Source organism: Uloborus diversus, chromosome 1 (genome assembly GCF_026930045.1).
Source record: "Uloborus diversus isolate 005 chromosome 1, Udiv.v.3.1, whole genome shotgun sequence".
NCBI classification, from domain to species: Eukaryota; Metazoa; Arthropoda; class Arachnida; order Araneae; family Uloboridae; genus Uloborus; species Uloborus diversus.
In genome coordinates, this window is record NC_072731.1 from 230,863,006 (window position 1) to 230,882,783 (window position 19,778).

At 31.7% G+C, this 19,778-nt stretch overlaps 1 protein-coding gene across 1 annotated transcript in view; it reads left to right on the top strand.

The window, feature by feature from the left end:
• The first annotated feature begins 254 nt into the window (after positions 1 to 254).
• LOC129219214 (cytosolic phospholipase A2-like) overlaps positions 255 to 19,778 on the top strand; it is a 48,757-nt gene continuing 29,233 nt past the window's right edge. The window contains exons 1-10 of the mRNA XM_054853541.1: positions 255 to 375; positions 2,195 to 2,341; positions 3,336 to 3,451; positions 3,533 to 3,570; positions 4,549 to 4,681; positions 5,495 to 5,631; positions 10,029 to 10,251; positions 14,647 to 14,761; positions 16,238 to 16,375; positions 17,568 to 17,738. Coding sequence (XP_054709516.1) covers positions 255 to 375; positions 2,195 to 2,341; positions 3,336 to 3,451; positions 3,533 to 3,570; positions 4,549 to 4,681; positions 5,495 to 5,631; positions 10,029 to 10,251; positions 14,647 to 14,761; positions 16,238 to 16,375; positions 17,568 to 17,738 — 1,339 coding nt within the window. The remainder of the gene's footprint in view (positions 376 to 2,194; positions 2,342 to 3,335; positions 3,452 to 3,532; positions 3,571 to 4,548; positions 4,682 to 5,494; positions 5,632 to 10,028; positions 10,252 to 14,646; positions 14,762 to 16,237; positions 16,376 to 17,567; positions 17,739 to 19,778) is intronic.

Sequence of the window (19,778 nt, forward strand, 5' to 3'; positions counted from 1 at the left end):
AATATTGTGATAAAGAGAGAATGATTTATTTCATTTCTGTGAGTAAATTTTGAGAATTGAAGTAAAATTATTTTTTGTTGGCCTCAATTTGTTAGTTTTAATCTTATTTGTTATTTAACTCTTCAAATAAACTTGTGGTCTTCATATATGTTAGTAACTTGAGGGATTTTTTTTTCTTTTTTGTGTATATTAATAATTGTTTTTTCTTAAAATCGAATTGTATCAAAGAAATCAACCTCTGCTTAACTCTATCAATGCAATCAGTTATTCATGAAAACTTCTATATTTTCCAGGTGAGCCCTGACCCTTGTCATGTATTAAATGTAACTGTTCTTGATGCTCATAAAATTACAAAAGGGTGGATTCGTGATTTCGGTAAGATATATGTGTAGTTTTAGAATATATTATTACTTGTGTAATAGGTTTCTTATGGTAATTGCTGCTTGAAATAAATTTCCAAAAGTTAACAGTTTTTTGTTTTTATGCAGAACAAGTTTAGAAATTATTTTTTGTCAAGTTACTGTAAAAATTCCTGAGTGGAGAAATGATGCGCATGTAGAGTCCGTATAAATTTATGAAGAAATGTTCTAGTTTGATTTTAGTATGTGTGCAGTGTGATGTAAAATTTCCAGAAATTTTGAGGGAGCAAAAAAAATATTAACTTTTTTCTGTAAAAATTAGAGAAAATGGAAAAAATTGGTTTTAACAAATAAGTAGTTTTTTAATGCGGCCAAACCTTGATATTTCAAACCTTATCTCAAAGCCCTTGATAACTCAAAAAAAAAAAAAAAAATCCCCAGCATTTTACATAAAATTCTTATGTATGTTCCATAGTTATCTCGAAATTTATTTTTCAACACCCTTGATGTATCGAAATTTTTGCACTCAAATAAGCATTAATTGTCATTTATCCTTGGTGATTTTTATAGTAGAACTAGTTTGATAGACATATGCTTGTAGTTTTTCACTGGCCCTTTTCCTGAAATGTATAAGAATGGAGGATTAGGGACAATATAATGGGGGGTATAGGGAGGGGGAGTGTGGAGTGCTATGGTCCTTTTTTTTTCTACATGGATTAGATTTTTTGTGCTTTTCCTCAGGATATGTGGCCACTTTGAGGACAGTGTGTAAGTTTTCTTAGCTGACCAGTTTTCAAGCAAAAATGGGAAAACATCCTCGTAATTCCGCATTTTTAGTTTTAACTCCTTCAAAATGGTGGCTGAAAAGCTGAAATTAAATATGCTTGAACATAAAACTAGGACTTTGAAGTTTGAAGCTACAAAAAGAAAATCAAATTGTTGTTCTTTTCAAAATAACTTGTTAATTGTTATGCAAAGTGGTTGCATGGTGCATAAATAAATTACTTATTTCTTATGTTTACGTAATTGTGAGACTTTCTAGTGTAATTTTTTCAAAACCTTGATAACTCGAAAACTCGATTTTTCCCCCTCCTTTTTCTTAGAAAGTATGAAGTGTTAATTATTTAAAAATATGTATGTATACAAATGCAAAAATTATGACTAACAACAGGCTTTGTGCCCTATATTTTTTTCTTCTTAATCAGGATAGTACATTCAATATTTGCTGTTAAAAAGTATCCTTTCTGTTTCATAAATACAATAACTTTCCTCATTCAAAAGTACCAAAATTTATCCAAATTGGCCAAATCATCATTGAACCATTCATTTGGAATAGAATTCATTTTTGTATACTTTCTCAATCAACCATTTTGACAGTTATTTGCAGAGGCTTTTTTAATTATTAAATTAATTGAAATTTGATTGTTTGAGAACAAATAGCTTTTTTTTTTTTTCAGTTTGTTACATGAGAAACAATTTTTACACACCTTAAAACAAATATGTGTACATTTATAACCCACGTTAAATGGACTGTATTCAGTGGCGTAACTTTGGAAAAGGAGGGGGTTTGGGGACAACCCCCCACCCCCACCCACCCTGAAACGCATGTCTGAAAAAAAAATTGCACAGAAGCAGAAAAAAATCGAAAACTTTTTTCCTGAAAGAAAAAAAAAAGATTTTCCTCTGAGCAATATGTTAAAAAGAAGTTTTCCTTCACACATCTTCCCTTAATGTAGAATTTTTAGTTATTTGAAAGATGAGTGAAAGCAAAAGCAATTTTAATTTTTATGTTGTCTGTCCAGTACTCATATGACTTTACTTTTTATGTATCTTAGTTGATAAGCCTGACCCCTATATAATCCTAAGAATACCCGGGAGCTCCAATGGCAGAAAAAGAACTGCACATTTTAACAATGTTAGTAGTCCTACATGGAATGAGAATTTTTCGTTCATCCTTGATCCTGAAAAAGTGTATGAGCTTGGTAAGATTTTAATTATTTCCTTGATTTCTGCTGTTTCTGTAGAACCTTAAAATCAACTACTATTAAAGCATATATATGTGCATAACGGTAACAGCAACAGAATTCAGAATAGAGTTAGTAACAAAATGCTTATAGGAGCAATTATTGATTAGGATTTTGAGTAGGGACTCATTGATACTCCGTTACACGTTCGTATGGCGCTCTGCGTTTTGGACGAGGCATATTGAGTACTAGAGAAACATCTACGATCGGCAGATAATCAAACAATGATTCCGAACGGCCCTTTATATACAGAATCTACGCCGCAATTCAGGGGGCGTAACTCAGTCCACGCATGTGCGATGTCTATGTAATTTTAATCATTTGCATATCTTATCCTGCTATACATTTCCCGCAAATTTCAGTTCATTTGCATAATTTCTTCTTGGTGTTGCAATTTTCACAAACATGAGTATAGCTATCTGCTGTTTCTTCAGAATTTGCGCTTTATTTACGTTGGTTTTTCACTTTAATCATATCAACAAAGATTTTCTAAAACTGTTGTTTTGTCTCCAGAAAGGGCGATTGCCCCCATGTCCCCTCCCTTGTATCTGCACTTGAGAAAAATGACATGAAAGTTAAGTTTCACTTAACCTTAACAAAGGTTAATTCTTATAATTTATACTAAATTTTTGTTTCTGTCATTGATCAAAAATCTGTAAAATGTTTATAATCGTAATTGACTAATTTATTCTTAATTCAGTTTAAAACCACCTCAAGACTTATCTTCTACCTTTTATTTAACTTGATTATAGTATTTTACTATTTTAATGAAAAAAAGTAGAATAATTTTGCACAAACATTTTATGCTTCATGTTTCAAATTTATTAATATCTTTAGCTATTCTACTATTTTATCTTACTACTTTAAAATTATGTTTGTCATTTGATTTATTTGGTGACATTTCTATGAAATAAGAAATAATGCAATGTATTTGTAATATTTATATTTTTAGAAATTACTCTGATGGATGCAAATTATACTGTTGACGGAGTACTAGGCTGTGAAAAAATCAATCTTGAAAGCTTAGTACTTGATGAAGAATGTCTAATTACTCTAAAATTTGGAAAGGTATCATGTAAAATGTAATACATTCTTCTATTTTTCAATTAAGTTTCCTCTTTTTCTTTAATAATCCAGTAAATTTTATAGGTAACTGAACTTAATTTGAAGCTGTTATTGACTGTTAAGTAAGTACTGATATTTTCAAAATGAACTGTCATTTAGTTTTAGTATATTTGAGTATGTGACACTTAATGCTTTGTATTATGACTTTATTTTATGTAATAAATATTTAATCCTCTTTTTTTTTCTCAATGTAGTTGTGCAAGTAGTAGTGTAACTAGGGGTTGGCTGGAGTGGCTCTCACCAGGAGTGCAGCAGCCAGGGGGCAGCATTTTGACTGATTAAACAAAAAAAATTTTTAAGAGTTTTTTTCTTTTTTTTTTTTGATCATAGAATTTGAAAAATGCTTTAAAAATTGTAAAGAATAAAACTCTCTAGAAAAAGAGCCAGACAGGGTATATATATATATATATATATATATATATATATATATATATATATATATATATATATATATATATATATATATATATATACATACATACATAACATCTACTGACAAGTGCGCCCATATGCAAAATTTTAATGGGGGGCTCAGATATTTTCCCCATGGGTTTAGCAGGATATTTTCATCATAGAAACCGATTTCAGTACAAATTAGAGTTATTAAAATTTGACATTTTTAATAACTTATTCATTAATTGCTGGAGAAGAAATGTTTTGCAAAGAAAAAGTACTAAAAGCAAGGAAGTTCTAATTTCAAGGGGGAGGCTTGAGTCCCCCTTGCCCCCCATATGAGCGCCCTTGTCTACTGAGAAGGAACGTTGGGCATCATTGAAAACAATTCTACAAAAGAAAATAAGAAAAAAAAATTACAATGCTGCCTCCAATTTGTCGAATAAATTAATCAAAATGTTAAAAAAATAATAAAAAAAATTTTTTTGGAGGTCACAATGAGTTTCCATGTGGGCGATCCTGGAATGGGGGGGGGGGGGGGCGCAATTTCTTTAGTTCGCCAGGGGTGCTAGACCCCATAGTTACGCTACTGAGTGTAGTCAAGTTAATTTTGTGCTCTTGTATGATTTGAGCTCTTTTATTTTTAGTAATAATCCTGATCTGCGTTATGGATTATGTCTCTCTGAGAGAGAAAAAGAATTCAGAAAACATCGTCAGAAAATTGTTATGAATGCTCTTAAAGATATGTTTGCTAATAACTATCCTGAAGAAGATAATGAGGTATGTGAGTATTTTCTTAGTTGACTTACAGCAAATAATTTTATCTCCACATATAGGTACAGATTTACATTCCTCAGGTGAAAAGTATAATTTTCTGCTTTCAAATGAAACTTGTAAGTTTTTAATACCTTTTACTTGATGACATTAGATAAATCAGGCTGTGCGTTGAAGGACTAGTTTCCTTTTAAAACCATGTTTTTATTATATATTTTTTCCTTAATTTTGTCTGATTAGGCTTTTCATTCGAAATTTATTGCTTGTAATAGAGATAAATTGTTCATGAATGAGTGGGTATAAAGAACCGACTCCTTGCTATGAACGGTGCATTACAATCTCCAAAAAAAATGAATGGTTATTTTTTTGAATGGTGAATGGTTTGGAATTTGAAACATTGTATTGATGTTTTATGTATCTAAATAAAATATTTTTTGATGAAGTTTTTCTTGACATGTTTTTTTACATTTAAGTAGTTTCAGTTGCTTTTCCTGAAAAAAAACTTTACTGATGCAATGAAACATTTTCAAATGTAACGAGAGAGATCACCTTCAACTTTTTTTATATGAACAAAATCGTTCAAATGAACAAGTTCAATGTGCGAGTTGAAAAAAAAAAAGTATGGTCCTTCTGATGAGTGGCTCATTGTAAAGAATGACATTGCCCATGTCTAGTTTGTAACACATTCAAAATTTCTATTTTTGCATTTTTTTGTTTATTTATGTATTGTATTTAATCACATTGTGTTATAAAAATATGTAAACAGTTTTTAAGATGTAAGTTAGAACCATTATACTTTAATGTGTGTTAACTTTTCAGGTCCCTACTGTTGGAATTGTTGCCTCTGGAGGTGGTTTTCGAGCATTGGTAGGATTTCATGGTGTCATGAAAGCCCTTTATGAAACAAAATTAATTGATTGCATAACATACATTGCAAGTTTATCTGGATCATCATGGTAATTTCATATATTTATATTTATCACTTTGGTTTACTTAACACAATAAAAACTAGAGAATTACCTATTTGTGCTGGAAAGACCATAGACTAATAATAAGAGTAGACCAAGCTATGGCAACCCTTTTGCTGCTCATAAACCAAACCATGTGACTGGTGGATATCCTAGCAACAGCGGGCATTAATCGTAGCAGACGATCAACGCCAGCGCAAAATAAAATAAATAGAATTGATAGAACACGGAAGAATAATCTTTTATGGAGTCCGATTTGTAAATTTGTTATTCTAAGTTGTAAATATTTTGTTAATATAGTGAGTTTTTCGTTTAGATAGTATTGTGCATTTTCTTTAGTCAATTTCAATAACTCTCTAAGCAATAAAAGTTGCAAGCGACCAAGAAGAATCAGCAAACGGTAAGATTTTTACCTACAGTTTCAATTTAAGATACCGATTAGTACATTTTTGCGTTAACGCAAAACGTTTACGCCATTTCGTTCACGCCAACGCTGACAGCTCCAAATGAAATAAAAGTTACCGAAAACTGATCGAAAACTATTACTAATGTCAAAATAATGCATAACTAAAAGAAAAAAAAAAAACAGTTCAATCTCTGCACCTGGAAGTTTTTTTTAATGAAAACACATTGTCTTAAAATACATGCTGAGTGTCAAACTATAGATAATGCTGCCATCTAGCAACCATGCTGCCAAAGTCTTCGCCAAGTCCTTCCACTAGTCACGTGATACATCTATGAACCAATTTTCTTCATCAGCAAGAATGAAAAAGCTCGGTCTACTCTTATTATTAGTCTATGGGAAAGACATAATGCTTATGTCACAAAATCTCAGACAACATTTTATACATGTCAGGAGATAGTTATTACAGAAATAACGAGCTGATGTGTGCTTCACATGACTTCCTTTTACTCCAATTTTAATGTCATTTTTCCATATTCGGCAATTTTAATGTGATTCAATAGTTTACTCCCTAAATATCACCAACAATGGTCAAATTGAAACCAGATTTTTAAAAAAAAATCGCCAAATTTGTCGCCAACTTGGCGACCAAAAGACTGGCGATATATTACCAAGTGCCCTCAAATTATAACACTATTTGAGTATACATCGAAATTAACAATGATTTCTCCCCAAAAAGGGGCAAAAGACCCCTTTGGAAACACCCGAATGCAACCAAAAGGGGAGGTGCAAACTAGACCCCACTAGGAGTCTACGTACCAAATTTCAACTTTCTAGGACATACCCTCCTTAGTTATGCTACATACATATGCACATACGCATGTACATATAGACATCACGAGAAATGATGTGTAATTAACTCGGGGAACGTCGAATTGGATATTTCTGGTGCCTATACGTTCTTAGGCACATATCGGCGTGTGATCGGGTTGAAAAAAAAACTCAACATTAATTCGGGAGTGAGCAAAAAGGAAATTAAGGCCGAATTTTGAGTGAAAATTTTTTTGCAAATACAATACTTCCTTTTTTGTAAAAAGGAGTAAAAAGACTTACTCAACAAAAAAGTAAAAATTGCATGCATGGCTCATTGTCTTTGACTTCTAATGCTTTATATTTCAAAAAAGTGGATGTGGACCACTGTTTTGAGCTTAACAGCTTCGCTGTCCACTTACTTAACCCCTTGCTGTGAGTTGGTATACACATTAGACTGATAAATTTTTCAAGGAGACAATATTTTCTTTTCATAGTATACGGAAGTAAACAGTGCATGTCTTAATGTAGTCCAACTAATTTTTTGGATAATCCGAGTTTTCAGTAATTGGAGGTGGTGCAAGCCCCGATTACCTCGGATTTTCTAGACTCGACTGTGTTGTAATAAAATTGTTGTCACCAAATATTCGGCATTTGGTCAAATATGCTGTTTGAATTTTAAATGAATATTCGGTATTTGGTGCATCTCTAGTCTCAAGCAATTTTTTGACTTGGAAGTTTTTAGTCATATGTCATATATTAAAACAAAAGAGGAGGAAGTAACTTTTTCTTCAGAAAATTTTCAAAATTGAAAGCCTGAAAGTGCGCTCTTAGACTATGATTGGTGACATTGGTAAAAATTTCAAAAGTCAAAGAGGGAAAAAAATGTTGTTTTTGAAATGATATGAAAAGAAAAAATGTTACTAAGCATAATTTCAACGTGATTAACTATTACTACATCAATAAAAAACATTTCAGAAGGGGCTTGGGCCCTTGGCTGTGCCACTGTAAATACCACCTAAAATATAACTTGCCAGGGTTCGTACGGGTCATGGAAATCCTGGAAAGTCATGGAAAAAAAATAAGCAAATTTCAGACCTGGAAAAGTCATGGAAAATTGAAATTTTCATTGAAAGTCATGGAAATTTATTTCAAGTCATGGAAAAATGTCCTGAACAAAGAGAAAGTAACAGTAACTAAAGGAACATTAGAAATCTTGAGAGATTTAACAGTATTATACATAAAAGCTATTAAAAGTGGAAAATTGAACGATCCCAAAATCAAATCTGAATTTTGAAATCTCATTGCATCCACTTCTGTCGCAGCCGCTTGTCTTTTTTTGCGATGTGATTTTACTGCTTGGACATCATTTACTTTGAATTTACTGTTATTTTCAACACTTCTTATGTTTCATATTCTGTAGTAGCGAAATTTCACGTTCTTAGTTTTGCCACGCCCACTCAAAAAAAAAAAAAGCAATTCAATTGCATCCGAGTTTGATTCCATCACTCTTAAGAACTTCATTATTAAACTTATCAGAGTTTATCTTCATTTGTTGAAGGTTTCAGAAAATAAAGGTCTTTAGTCAGGCTATAGAATACAGAAAAAGAGGAATTCTAATGCTCTAAAACAATAGTGCCCAAAACTACGGTCCGCAAAACTAATCCATGTGACCCACTGCTTCGTTCAATGTCAGGAATCAATCATGTTCTGGAATTTCTGTTTCTATTAATTTATATGCATTTGAAAATGTGCAAATAAGTAAACAAAACAAGTATACTTTTGAATCAGAAGATTGATTCATTACTAAATTGTTTTTTCAAAAAAGATCTGATTTAGAAACATAAAAAACTAAACTATGTGGCTTTACTTTAAAGAATCGAAATACTGTCAAGTAACGTGGATGATTAAATGCACTGTTGACACTAAAAGGCAACTTTTGAAGCAAATTTATTAAAACTTAGTGGTGACTCTTTGTCCCATTCAATATTATTCTGCCTGTTTATAAATAAAATATCTGACATTTAAGCATCATCATATTCGTTTCACTGCATTTTTACTTCACTTAAATTTATATGATGAAGACAAATAAAAATAGTTTAGTTTTTTAGGTGTACACTTATATTTTTCCCATTACAAGTAAGTGCTTCAATGAGGCTGTGGCATTCGTTTAGATGTTTCGCTAATGCTCATTTCCAAAAATTATCAAGTTTGAGATTAAATAGTGCTATTCTTTTCGAGTAACGAGGTCATGAAAATTTTCATTGAAGTCATGAAAATGTCTTGGAAAGGTCTTGGAAATTTTTCATCCAAATAGAGTATGAACCCTGACTTGCTTCTACTCCAAAGCCATTTAATTGAAACTTTATGTCAAGGGCGCCCATATGCAAAATTGTAAGGGGGGCTTGGATATTCTCCCCATGGGGTTAGGAGGGTATTTTCTCCATGGAAACCGATTTCAGGATAGATTAGAGTCATTATAATATTTCATTTTTAATAACTTATTCATTAATGGCTGGAGAATAAATGTTTTTACATTTTTACAAAGAAAAAAGTACCAAAAGCAAGGAAGTTCTAATTTCATAGGGGGGCCCATTGCTCCCCTATATGGGCGCCCTTGCTTTATGTAAAAAAAGGACCCATCCCTATTAATAACTGAGACTAAATAAGTATGCTCGTCTATACTATTTTTTGATAAACAGACATTATTGCAAAGTTGCGTGCTAAAAATGGTTGGTAGCAGTGGAGTACTTCTCATTCAATGGGGACTTATTTTAAAAGTATAATGTTGGATAAAACAGATTTGGTCAATATTATATGAACCATGTGACATAAGCAATGCACTGTCTTTGTCATTTTGCATTATATTTTTTTAAAATTATGTGTGTATTTTAACTTTTGAATTCAATTATTTAAGGAAGGGATAGTACTTTTTATTGCTATTTTAATGCTAATATTGTAATGATTACCATCAGTTTTATATTTTTAAACAGGTTAAAATGTCTCAATCTCTTGTTCTAAAGTTTTCAATGTTATAGCAGTAGAAAATAATTTGTTCAAAATATGTTTGTTACAGATGACCCATCTCTCTCAACTCTCCCCTATTTGTAACTTAGTCATGATTTTTTTTAAATAAATGACTGCTGTCCTTTATTTTGTATCTTCATTTTAGGTACTTGTCTACTCTCTATTCTCACCCCGAATTTCCTGAAAAATCCCCTACTGACTTACTTGAAGAATTTAAAAGAAGTGTATGTCGCAGTCCTTTCTGGCTTCTAAGTCCAAACTCCATGTATCGATATATTTCAACTATAAGAGCAAAATATAAAAATGGTCAGCCTGTGAGCTTTACAGATTTCTTTGGACATCTGCTGGGAGACACACTACTCAAAGATGTATGCTCTTGATCACATACTTTAGTAATCTTTTTACCATACAAATTTTTTGTGAAGTTCTTTTTTTATGAACAATGCCAAAAGCAGGTTTTTTTATGCTTGAACATTATTGCCTTATCTCAGTTATGCTCTTATATAATGCATGTTAACTTTTTTTTTAATCAAAAAATAGTTTACAATGAATCTTTATATATAAAAATCTCGTGCCACCAGGGTCAGATTTGGAAGTGTGGAGGCCCCTAATCTCTGTTTAAAAAAATCATCATATTTTCGAAAATATCCAGTACTTTGATATATATCAGAATATTTTGATATATAGAGTGCTGGTAAAAAAAATTGCATCACCTTCACATTTTCACAACAATGGGATCATGTGAGAAGTTTTGGTCGACCGATCAGCGATGAATGTATGTGAAATTCTGCAAAACTTATGAAATAAACATTTAACAGCAGGAATCTGATAATTGTTTATGTAGATAGGGGCTGTTTCCAGGCCAAGGCAAACTGCTGACCCCATGCGAATTTTTCCATTTCTGAACCTGCGTGAGTTTAGAAAAAAAAAAATTACTTCACCCCATGTCAATTTAAGTCTAATGGCAGGATAAAGGTTTTTGAGTTGTTACTTACCAGTTTTGCCCTATGGCAAGGAGCAGAATCATCCTAGAAAACGACATTTGAAACTGAAGTAAAGTGATCCCGGATAGTAGGAAGCAATTTCTCCTCCAAAATGCCAATATACATCTAAGCGTTTTCTGTTCCTTGCACAAAGTGAAGCCCACCAACTCCTTGATTAGAAATACATCCCCAAATCATCTGGGATACGGGATGCTTGACTGTGTGTTGAATGCAATCGGGATGATATTCCTCTTCTTTGTGACGTAGGTGATGCAAATTTTTTTAACACCACTGTATGTATATATACTATATTTTCGACCCATGAAAGTTAGGATATTTTGTAAAAACTTTATTGTGGGGGCCCTGGGGCAGTAGCCCCGCCTGCCCTTACCTTTAATCCGGTCCTGCGTGTCACAATGTATGTTCAGGATAAACTCCAAAACTACTCAACCGATTTTTATCAAATTTCATAACTATCTGTAATTTGTTCCAACTTAAAAGATAGGATAGCTTTTATCATTTTTATTGCAAATTAAATGATTATTATACAGTAAAAAAGTGTATTATTTGTTTAGTTCTATGAATTTCTCATAAATGGTAGTCTAAGTTTCTTAATCAATACAACTCTAACATCGTTTGATAATTATACTGTAAATAAAAATCCAAAAAGTTACTCATTATTAACATAGAATGTCTCAAAGTTATTTTATTTCACAGTTTTTTTATCCACTTTCTGAGAAAATCAAGTATCTTTGTCAAAAGTTTCCTGAATTGCTTCATGTTGCACAAACACAGATTCTTCACTGATGTGAAAAATATTTTTCACCATCAGTATAAGGATTAACTGAGCATATTTAATATCCTTAATTCTTGCAAAAATACGGTCACAACGGAAAATTGCATTGGCAATTGCAAGTCATCAGGCATTGCTGCCACTTTAATAGATAGTGGAAGAACAGCACATTCAACTTCAAAGTTGCCATTAGACATTCAAAACAAACCAAACGTAATGTGTAAAATTTAAAAAAAAAAAAAGAAAGAAAACAGAATGGCTGCAATATTGTAAAAGAATGCAATTATATTTTGGGATGAGTGTACTATGGCCCATAAGCATTCTCTCGAAGCACATCGTAGGAGTATGCAAGATTAGAAATGCAACGGTCAACTTTTCAGTGGTACTGTCTTACTATCACCTAGGGACTTCCGTCAGACATTGCTAGTTATTCCCACTCTAATTCTGTCAATGAAATCAATGCATGTTTTAAACAATCGTATTAATGGCGAAATGTTGAGATACTGCAATTGACCATGAACATGCGAGAACAAGCACAAAATGATCCCTCCGCACAATTATATTAGATAATGAAAATTGTTAAATTGAACTTTATCAACACCATTGGCAATTGCAAGTTGTCAAGCATTGCTGACACTTTAATAGATAGTGGAAGAACAGCACATTCAGCTTTAAAGTTGCCATTAGACATTCAAAACAAACCAAACGTAATGTGTAACATTAAAAAAAAAAAACGGAATGGCTGCAATGTTGCAAAAGAATACAATTATATTTTGGGATGAGTATACTATGACCCATAAGCATTCTCTCGAAGCACATCGTAGGAGTATGCAAGATTTGAAATGCCACAGTCAACGTTTTGGTGGTACTGTCTTACTATCACCCGGGGACATTGACAGGGGACATTGCCGAGAACAGTCAGACATTGCTAGTTATTCTTCACTCTAATTCTGCCAATGAAATCAATGCATGTTTAAAATAATCGCATTTATGGCAGAATGTTGAGATACTGCAATTGACCATGAACATGTGAGAACAAGTGCAAAATGATTCATCCGCACAATTATGTTGGATATTAGAAATGGTTAAATTGAACTTTATCAAAATACACAATACATCAAATTGCCAGACAATTTCTGCATTGCCGTTGAGATGAAAAGTGATCTAATTGAGAGTGTCTTCCCGGGTATATTGAATAATTATTTATTTCATAGTTGGTTTTGTAATTGTGCTATTTTGTCAGAAAGAAACATTGATGTAAAAATGAAATTAACTTTCAAATACAACAGTTGTTGCCCATTGATTTGAAGTCTTTTAAATCAATCGATACAGTTGTTGATGAAAACCAAGTGGTAAACTTTCCAACTGAATGGATAAGTTCTCTGGATATACCAAGAATGCCACCACACAATCTCCGGTTTAAAATTTGTTCACCAATTGTTCTTCTTTGTAATTTAAACCCACCTAGATTATGAAAACGGTACACGTATAATTATCAAAAGGCTCAAGTTCTCTGAGCAACAGTTTTGATGAGAAGGTTTAAAGGAGAAATCGTCCTGCTACCACGCATTCCATGAATAGCATCAGAAATCTTCTACACTATTTAGAAGGATTCATTTTTCGATTCGTTTAGCTTTCACTATTACCATAAATCGATCTCAAGCCCAAACAATGTATATTTGCAGTTTGGACTTGGAAAATACGTGCTTCTCCCATGGGCAACTTTATGTCGACTGCTCACGTGTAGGAAAACCGTCAAATCTATATGCATTAGAAAAATACAAATTAACCAGGAATATTATGCAGAAATCAGTACTAAGATAATTTTCAATTTAAATATTTAAAAAAAATAGAAACAATATTTGGAAATCAATGGTACCTACCTCATTTATAGAATTCAATTTTTTTATATGTTATCAATTTATTTAGTATATTTTGTAAAGAAGTCATTGATTAAAAATTATAGTTAATGCTCAGATGAATAAAATGTGCATTCAAAAAGTGTATTTTGGTTAGTGCTTAATTTCAACATTCTGATACTTTACCTAACACTCTTAAGTTATTTTTCACGTTTGGGCAAAGATAGTACTTACTAAATTTACTAAGCATAGTAAGTATAGTAGTATAAGCATTGTAGTAAGTAATGCTTTTATTATAAAAAAAATGTAGTAAGTGCTTACTGAATTTAATAAGTACCTACTTTGGCCAAACACGCCCTTTCTCTGAATCTCATATGATTTAAAATTGACTTAACTAATTTCAGCTTCATTAAAAATATTAATTTAATTTTATCAAAATGAGTAAAAATTTAATTTGATCTATTATAACTACTGGGCCACAGCAACACGTAGCTGGGTAAGCTAGTATTTTATGATTATAACAATTGAACATACTACTGGGCTAAATGAATGTTTATATTAAAGAAAAATCTATTCTGTACATTGTGCCTATAATGTAAATTGATTTGTGTTTTGTTTTAATTTTTTCTTGTTTTTCATCAAACTTGTTAGAAAGTGTTATTATAGTTTTTGTTATTACCCAACTCTTTCTGTAAAGTTTTTTTTCTTCTTTTATTTTTTCTTTTTCTTTCTTTCTTTTTTTAGTTTAAAACTACAAAAGATTAAAAGCATTTTAGCTCTGTATTCCTTAAAGTAATAGTAGAAATAATTTTAACAAGATCAGAATTAAATATTATTAGCATATTATATAATTTATTTATTTATTTATTTTTTTAGAAGTAACTACAACTTTACCGTCGCAGCAACATTAATAATTCTTGCTTTAAATTAAAAAGTGCTGGATGTAAATTTCTTTCTGTGTTCTCTTGTTTCATAGACCATTTTATGCAATTCACAATTAATCTATGACTGCTTCACAGTAAAAACTTTCTAACAACAAATAAAAAAGAAACAAAATCTTGGTATACATATTGTAAAATATCTTATTCAATGAACTGTATTTTTAGTCATACTACTAATCTTTTGCAGAGAATAGACACACGACTATCAGATCAAGTTAAAAATTTGGAGGACGCTAAAGTACCTATGCCACTCTATTCATGCCTTCATGTCAAAAGTAATGTTTCAGCAAAGGTTTTCCAAGGTACTGAACTATTTAACTTCAGAATAAGAAGAACATTATTATTGCTTCATCCAAATTTCTTCCAAACAAGGTTTGGATTTCATACAGGATGTTCATCAGAAAATATGTGAAACGGAATGTTTATGCCGATTAATAAGTGTCTGAATTTTGAGAATTAACAAAAGAAATCCAAAATATCTTATTTTAAATTTTTGGTTATAAAAGTGCTCTTTTCTACTCTTTCACATGAAATTTTGCACTATCTTTTTGTTTATTTTATCTAAGCCTAATTGCTGAACATGCGTCAATTAAAACAACTTTTATTTTCAAGGTAGACCGTGCAAGGCCAGGCAACTGAACCTTAGAGTTTATATTTTAGATGATTGAGATTGCATTCTTTAACATTATTTTTACAAGCATCCTCTTACAACTTTTTCGTCAAAGAACTGGTGCTTTAAATTTTTGTTTATAGAAATGTGCAGTGGCGCACACAAGGGAGAGGTCCAAGGGGTCCGGACCCCTCCCATAGCTCTTGCCTTTTTTTTTCGATTGATTATGATTCGATGTATTTTATACGTATAATAATTCCAAGCAAAGATAACAATAATTTCAGTTTTTATAAGTGAAAAGTAAAATCCTCCTGTTAAAAGATTTTTTTAAAAATGTGCAGTTCTCCTATAAAGAATTGCACAAGCAAGAGATCTTTCTCGACTTTGAGAAAGCTAAAAACATACTTAAGGACAACTAAGTATAATGTAGGTTTAATAGGGGTTCTTGCACACTACTGAATTCAAGCAACGTCACCGTCACACACTCAGGAAGTTATAAATAAAATCGAAAAACAAACTAGAAAACTAGAATTTATTCTACGATATTTTGTAAGCCTATAGAGACAGACTGGTGTCTGTAAATGTAATAATCAGGTTTTAAATTTTGTAATTACAGATTAAAATGAGATTTTTCTTGGTCTTCAGACTCGGTGCTTCTAATAATGAATTTGCTTCACCATTTTAATTTTTGAATAATGAGAAAAGTATAAATTCTTGTACTTTCTGATGACTTAATTTAGTGTCTCTAATTAATATTTTTGTATTAATTAGTGCTAATTAGTGATCAATAATTTATTTTTCAGTTTTTTGTTGTCGAGAATCAATAAAATCAAGTGAATATTCAGTAAGTTACCGCCCTATAGCCAGGGCTAAGGCAGAAATACATGAAATTGACGCATATTGGGGGGATGGAAATGGGACTTTAAACTCTGGACCCTCCCCTTGCAAAATTCCTGTGTGCGCCACTGGAAATGGGCTTTTTTTCCCCAAAAACAATTTTCACACATTTATACGATATTTTTGTTTTACCTAGTTTTCAATTGTGGAAGTATTTTTCTCTTATAAAATCACAACAAAATATTAGATTTTCTTTCTTTTGCATTATAGATTTTTCTTCAGTTGTAGTCAGTAATAATGTAACTTAGGTATGTAATTTTGTATTCTTCAGATTGGATAGAATTCACACCATACGAAATTGGAATATCCAAATATGCTACTTTTATGAAAGCAGAGCAATTTGGCAGCAAATTTTTCAAAGGTCATCTTATGAAAGAATTTCCAGAGTTCCCTCTTCATTATTTACAAGGTAAGATTTTTTTTTTCCCCTCTCAATCTTAAGGTTGAAGGTTTTTACCATCTAAGAACATAACTTCTTTTCATAAAAAAATACAAGTCAGAAGTGCTTTAAAAATTCTCTAGAGGCCAGGTTTAATTGTTAATGGCATGTTATTTAATTTTATTTGGCCAGAATAGATTACTGTGTCAGAAAATCCTTAATCTAATGAGACACCTTTCAGGTAATCCAATGTTGATAAACAAATCAGAGTAAGAACCAAGCCTGTCATTTTGAATTTCTCTGGGGGAGGATGTCAAAGGGTGAACACACCATGTCATACTAACTGGAGCAATAGGAGCTCCCCCCCCCCAATCGATAAGGATACAGGAAGGTCCCTTTGTTCCCAAGGAACATAACCAATTTGTTCACAACCACTTAGACTCTAGACTCCATGGATTCAGGTATGGAACCTGGTCCAGTAGTGCCCATCACCTGCTTAATTTTCCACCCCCACCCCAAGCCTCTAACTAGATACAAATCTAGCCAAACCTATCCTTTGGGAGGGAGGGGGGGGGGTGTATTCCAAGGAAATTTTACCTGAGGATGAATCTCCCTCAAATGAAAGGCCTGGTAAGAACAAATCACTAAAGCACAGAAAATAGTTCTAAAAGCATGACCGAAAGAGTGAAAGCAAAATATTTGCAAAAAAAAAAAAACCAGTAGTGGTGATGTTATTTTTAGGGGTGATTAAAACATCCAAGAATGAAAGAGTGCCAAAGTAAATGGAGTATGTATCTGTGGTATTAAAACCGATAAAAGCAATTGTGATCTAGAAATTATTATATTCAAAAGAACAAAACTGTTATCCGCATAACTGTAAAAACCAAACGGAGAAATGTAAAATAATTTAAGCTTGAAATTTACTCTGTAAATCCCACACAAATTAGATCCAAAACAGCTTTTGGTAGGAATTGTTTTTAATACAAATGGTCCCTCTACTGTATGATTCTTAATATAAATTTTGATGCTGGGCTTTTTCTTCCTTTTTTTTTTCGGTAATGTGAAAATTTTGATCATTGCTTATGTATTTACTTACTGATTGTTTCAATGCATAATTTTTCACTTTGTATAGCAAACGTCTTTTCGTAAAAGTTTGACTTTTTTTTTTGGAATACTTTATCACGATTCATTTATATTTGAAGCTCTTACTTGCAAATCCTAGGTGTCTGGGGAAGTGCTTTTTCAATATTATTCAAGCGTCTTTTTCAAAAGAGTACTCAGCTGTCTTTAGATTTGGATAACTATTTTACTGAAGAATCTGATGATGAGGAAGAAATATTCTATGATGCAGAAGATTACCTAGATGATGAAGATATACTACGAGAAGCATTTGGTAAGTATTGTCAGTTTTCCTCGAACAGATAGAAATATCGCCCACCCTCTTACTTTTGGTGAAACTTTTCACTGTCACATTTGTTTGTAAATCATAAATTTTGTGCATTTTGCTTATTTATTTGTTTTAATTATTATTATTATATTTATTTATTAATTTTTTTTATAATTGCTTGACAAAATCTTATTGCTCAATCCATTTTCTGTGTCATTTTTATGATATATTTGCACCTTATTACCCAAATTTTAAACGTTGATTTTTAACTTCTCATATATTTGAATATAAGGAACCATTATGCATCATAATACCATATTACCCCGCATTATCCGGCATGCAGCAAAATTCGGGGGTTACCAGATTTTCAATAACACTTGTCTGGTCCTTCATGCAGGAAAAATCAAGGTTGGAAAAAAAATAACACTTTAAAAAACATTTGTTCAGCTTAAAAATGAATATAAGTTTTATACATATCTCGTTAGTTTTAATAAACAGTTTGATTTTGTAAAAATATTTACTAACAATGTCATTTGTTATTTTAACAAAAAAAATATTGTTTAATAATGAATAATTTTATAAAAAATAAATTGAAACTAAGTAAGCAAACAATTAAGCAGTAAGTTACCGCCCCTAAACCATGGCTAAAGAATTTACCATGTAGCTATTCAATAAATAAAAATTAAACTCACCTTGTCTAAAAGGAACCTAAAATAATTTATTTAAAAAAAAATATGAACAAATTGCAGTAACGATGATTGCTTCTGAATTGATTATTTTATTGGCTTATAATTAAATCCATTAATGACTTATCATAAATAAGAAGCACATGTTGTATGCAATACACATTTTTTTGAAAGAAAGTTACTTCGGGATTTATTATTATTTTTTCCTTACAGTGGTTTGCTTTCTGATTGGAACTGAATGAGGAAATTTACATTTGTTTTGTTGCAAAATAAACCTCAAATTATCCGGCATGCTGGAAAATTCGAATTTCCCGGCATGCTGGTCAACCTTGCTTTTTCCCGAAAAAGTATGAAGAATCAACTTTCTTAAAAGTTATCTTGTATTCAAAAATAATAATTTGTATGTGTTGCATGCGTCAGTACAATCATTATTTTTCAGGTAAAAATTTTTTTTAGAAAGTTGATACAGTAAAACCTGTGAAGTTGACAACCCTTGTAATTTGATTGTTTTTGTCAGGTACAAGATTAGTCCTATATCTTATATCTGTACCTCAGAACCAGATGGACGTAAGTCACATTATATTCATTTTACAGGAGAGAGGAAAACCTTTTTCCTGGTGCATGCAGAGGATGGGATGCAGGTTCTTTTAACCCTGGTTAAAATTTAAAATATTTTTTCTTTTTAAGAGCTATGTTCACATGGCTCGATGTGAATTAGACTTCTATATACAATGCACTAATAAACAGAAAATTGCAGTTTTTGGACTTGTGTCAGTCTGAATCTGAGGTACACAGATATATCAACCTCTATAAGTTGACCACCTGCTTAAGTTGAGCACTTAGATACTGAACCGCAAGTGGTCAACTTATGCAGGTTTCACTGTACTTCATATTATCATACATAAGGTTGCTGATATTCGATTATATGAGAATACAGGGTTTGTGCTAGGATGCAGGATTGCACTATTCCCTCAACTTTTTCTAAAATCTTACTCAATAAAAATTCCTTTGCAGGCAGTTCCCGCTGATCACCATTAGCCATATAACCGGAATGACTTGCAATAATTTTCAACTGCCTTCTTATTATCAATTAACAGAAGGATTTAGGAGTTTAGCCACATATAAACAAGAATCAAAGAGGAAGAAACAGCTTTGCTCTTTGCGTTTACTGAATGCTCGTACACCTTTTGGAAGTTGGAGTTTTTCATCTGCTGATAGTTGCACCAAAAAAAAAAAGTATATTTTAACCCATTTTGCATCAAAGCTGCACCAAAATGCTTTCATCTGCAAAATGGCTATTTTAGGACTTTTTTTTAAAGACATTGATACATTTTTAATAACAATTGAGAGTATTTCATTA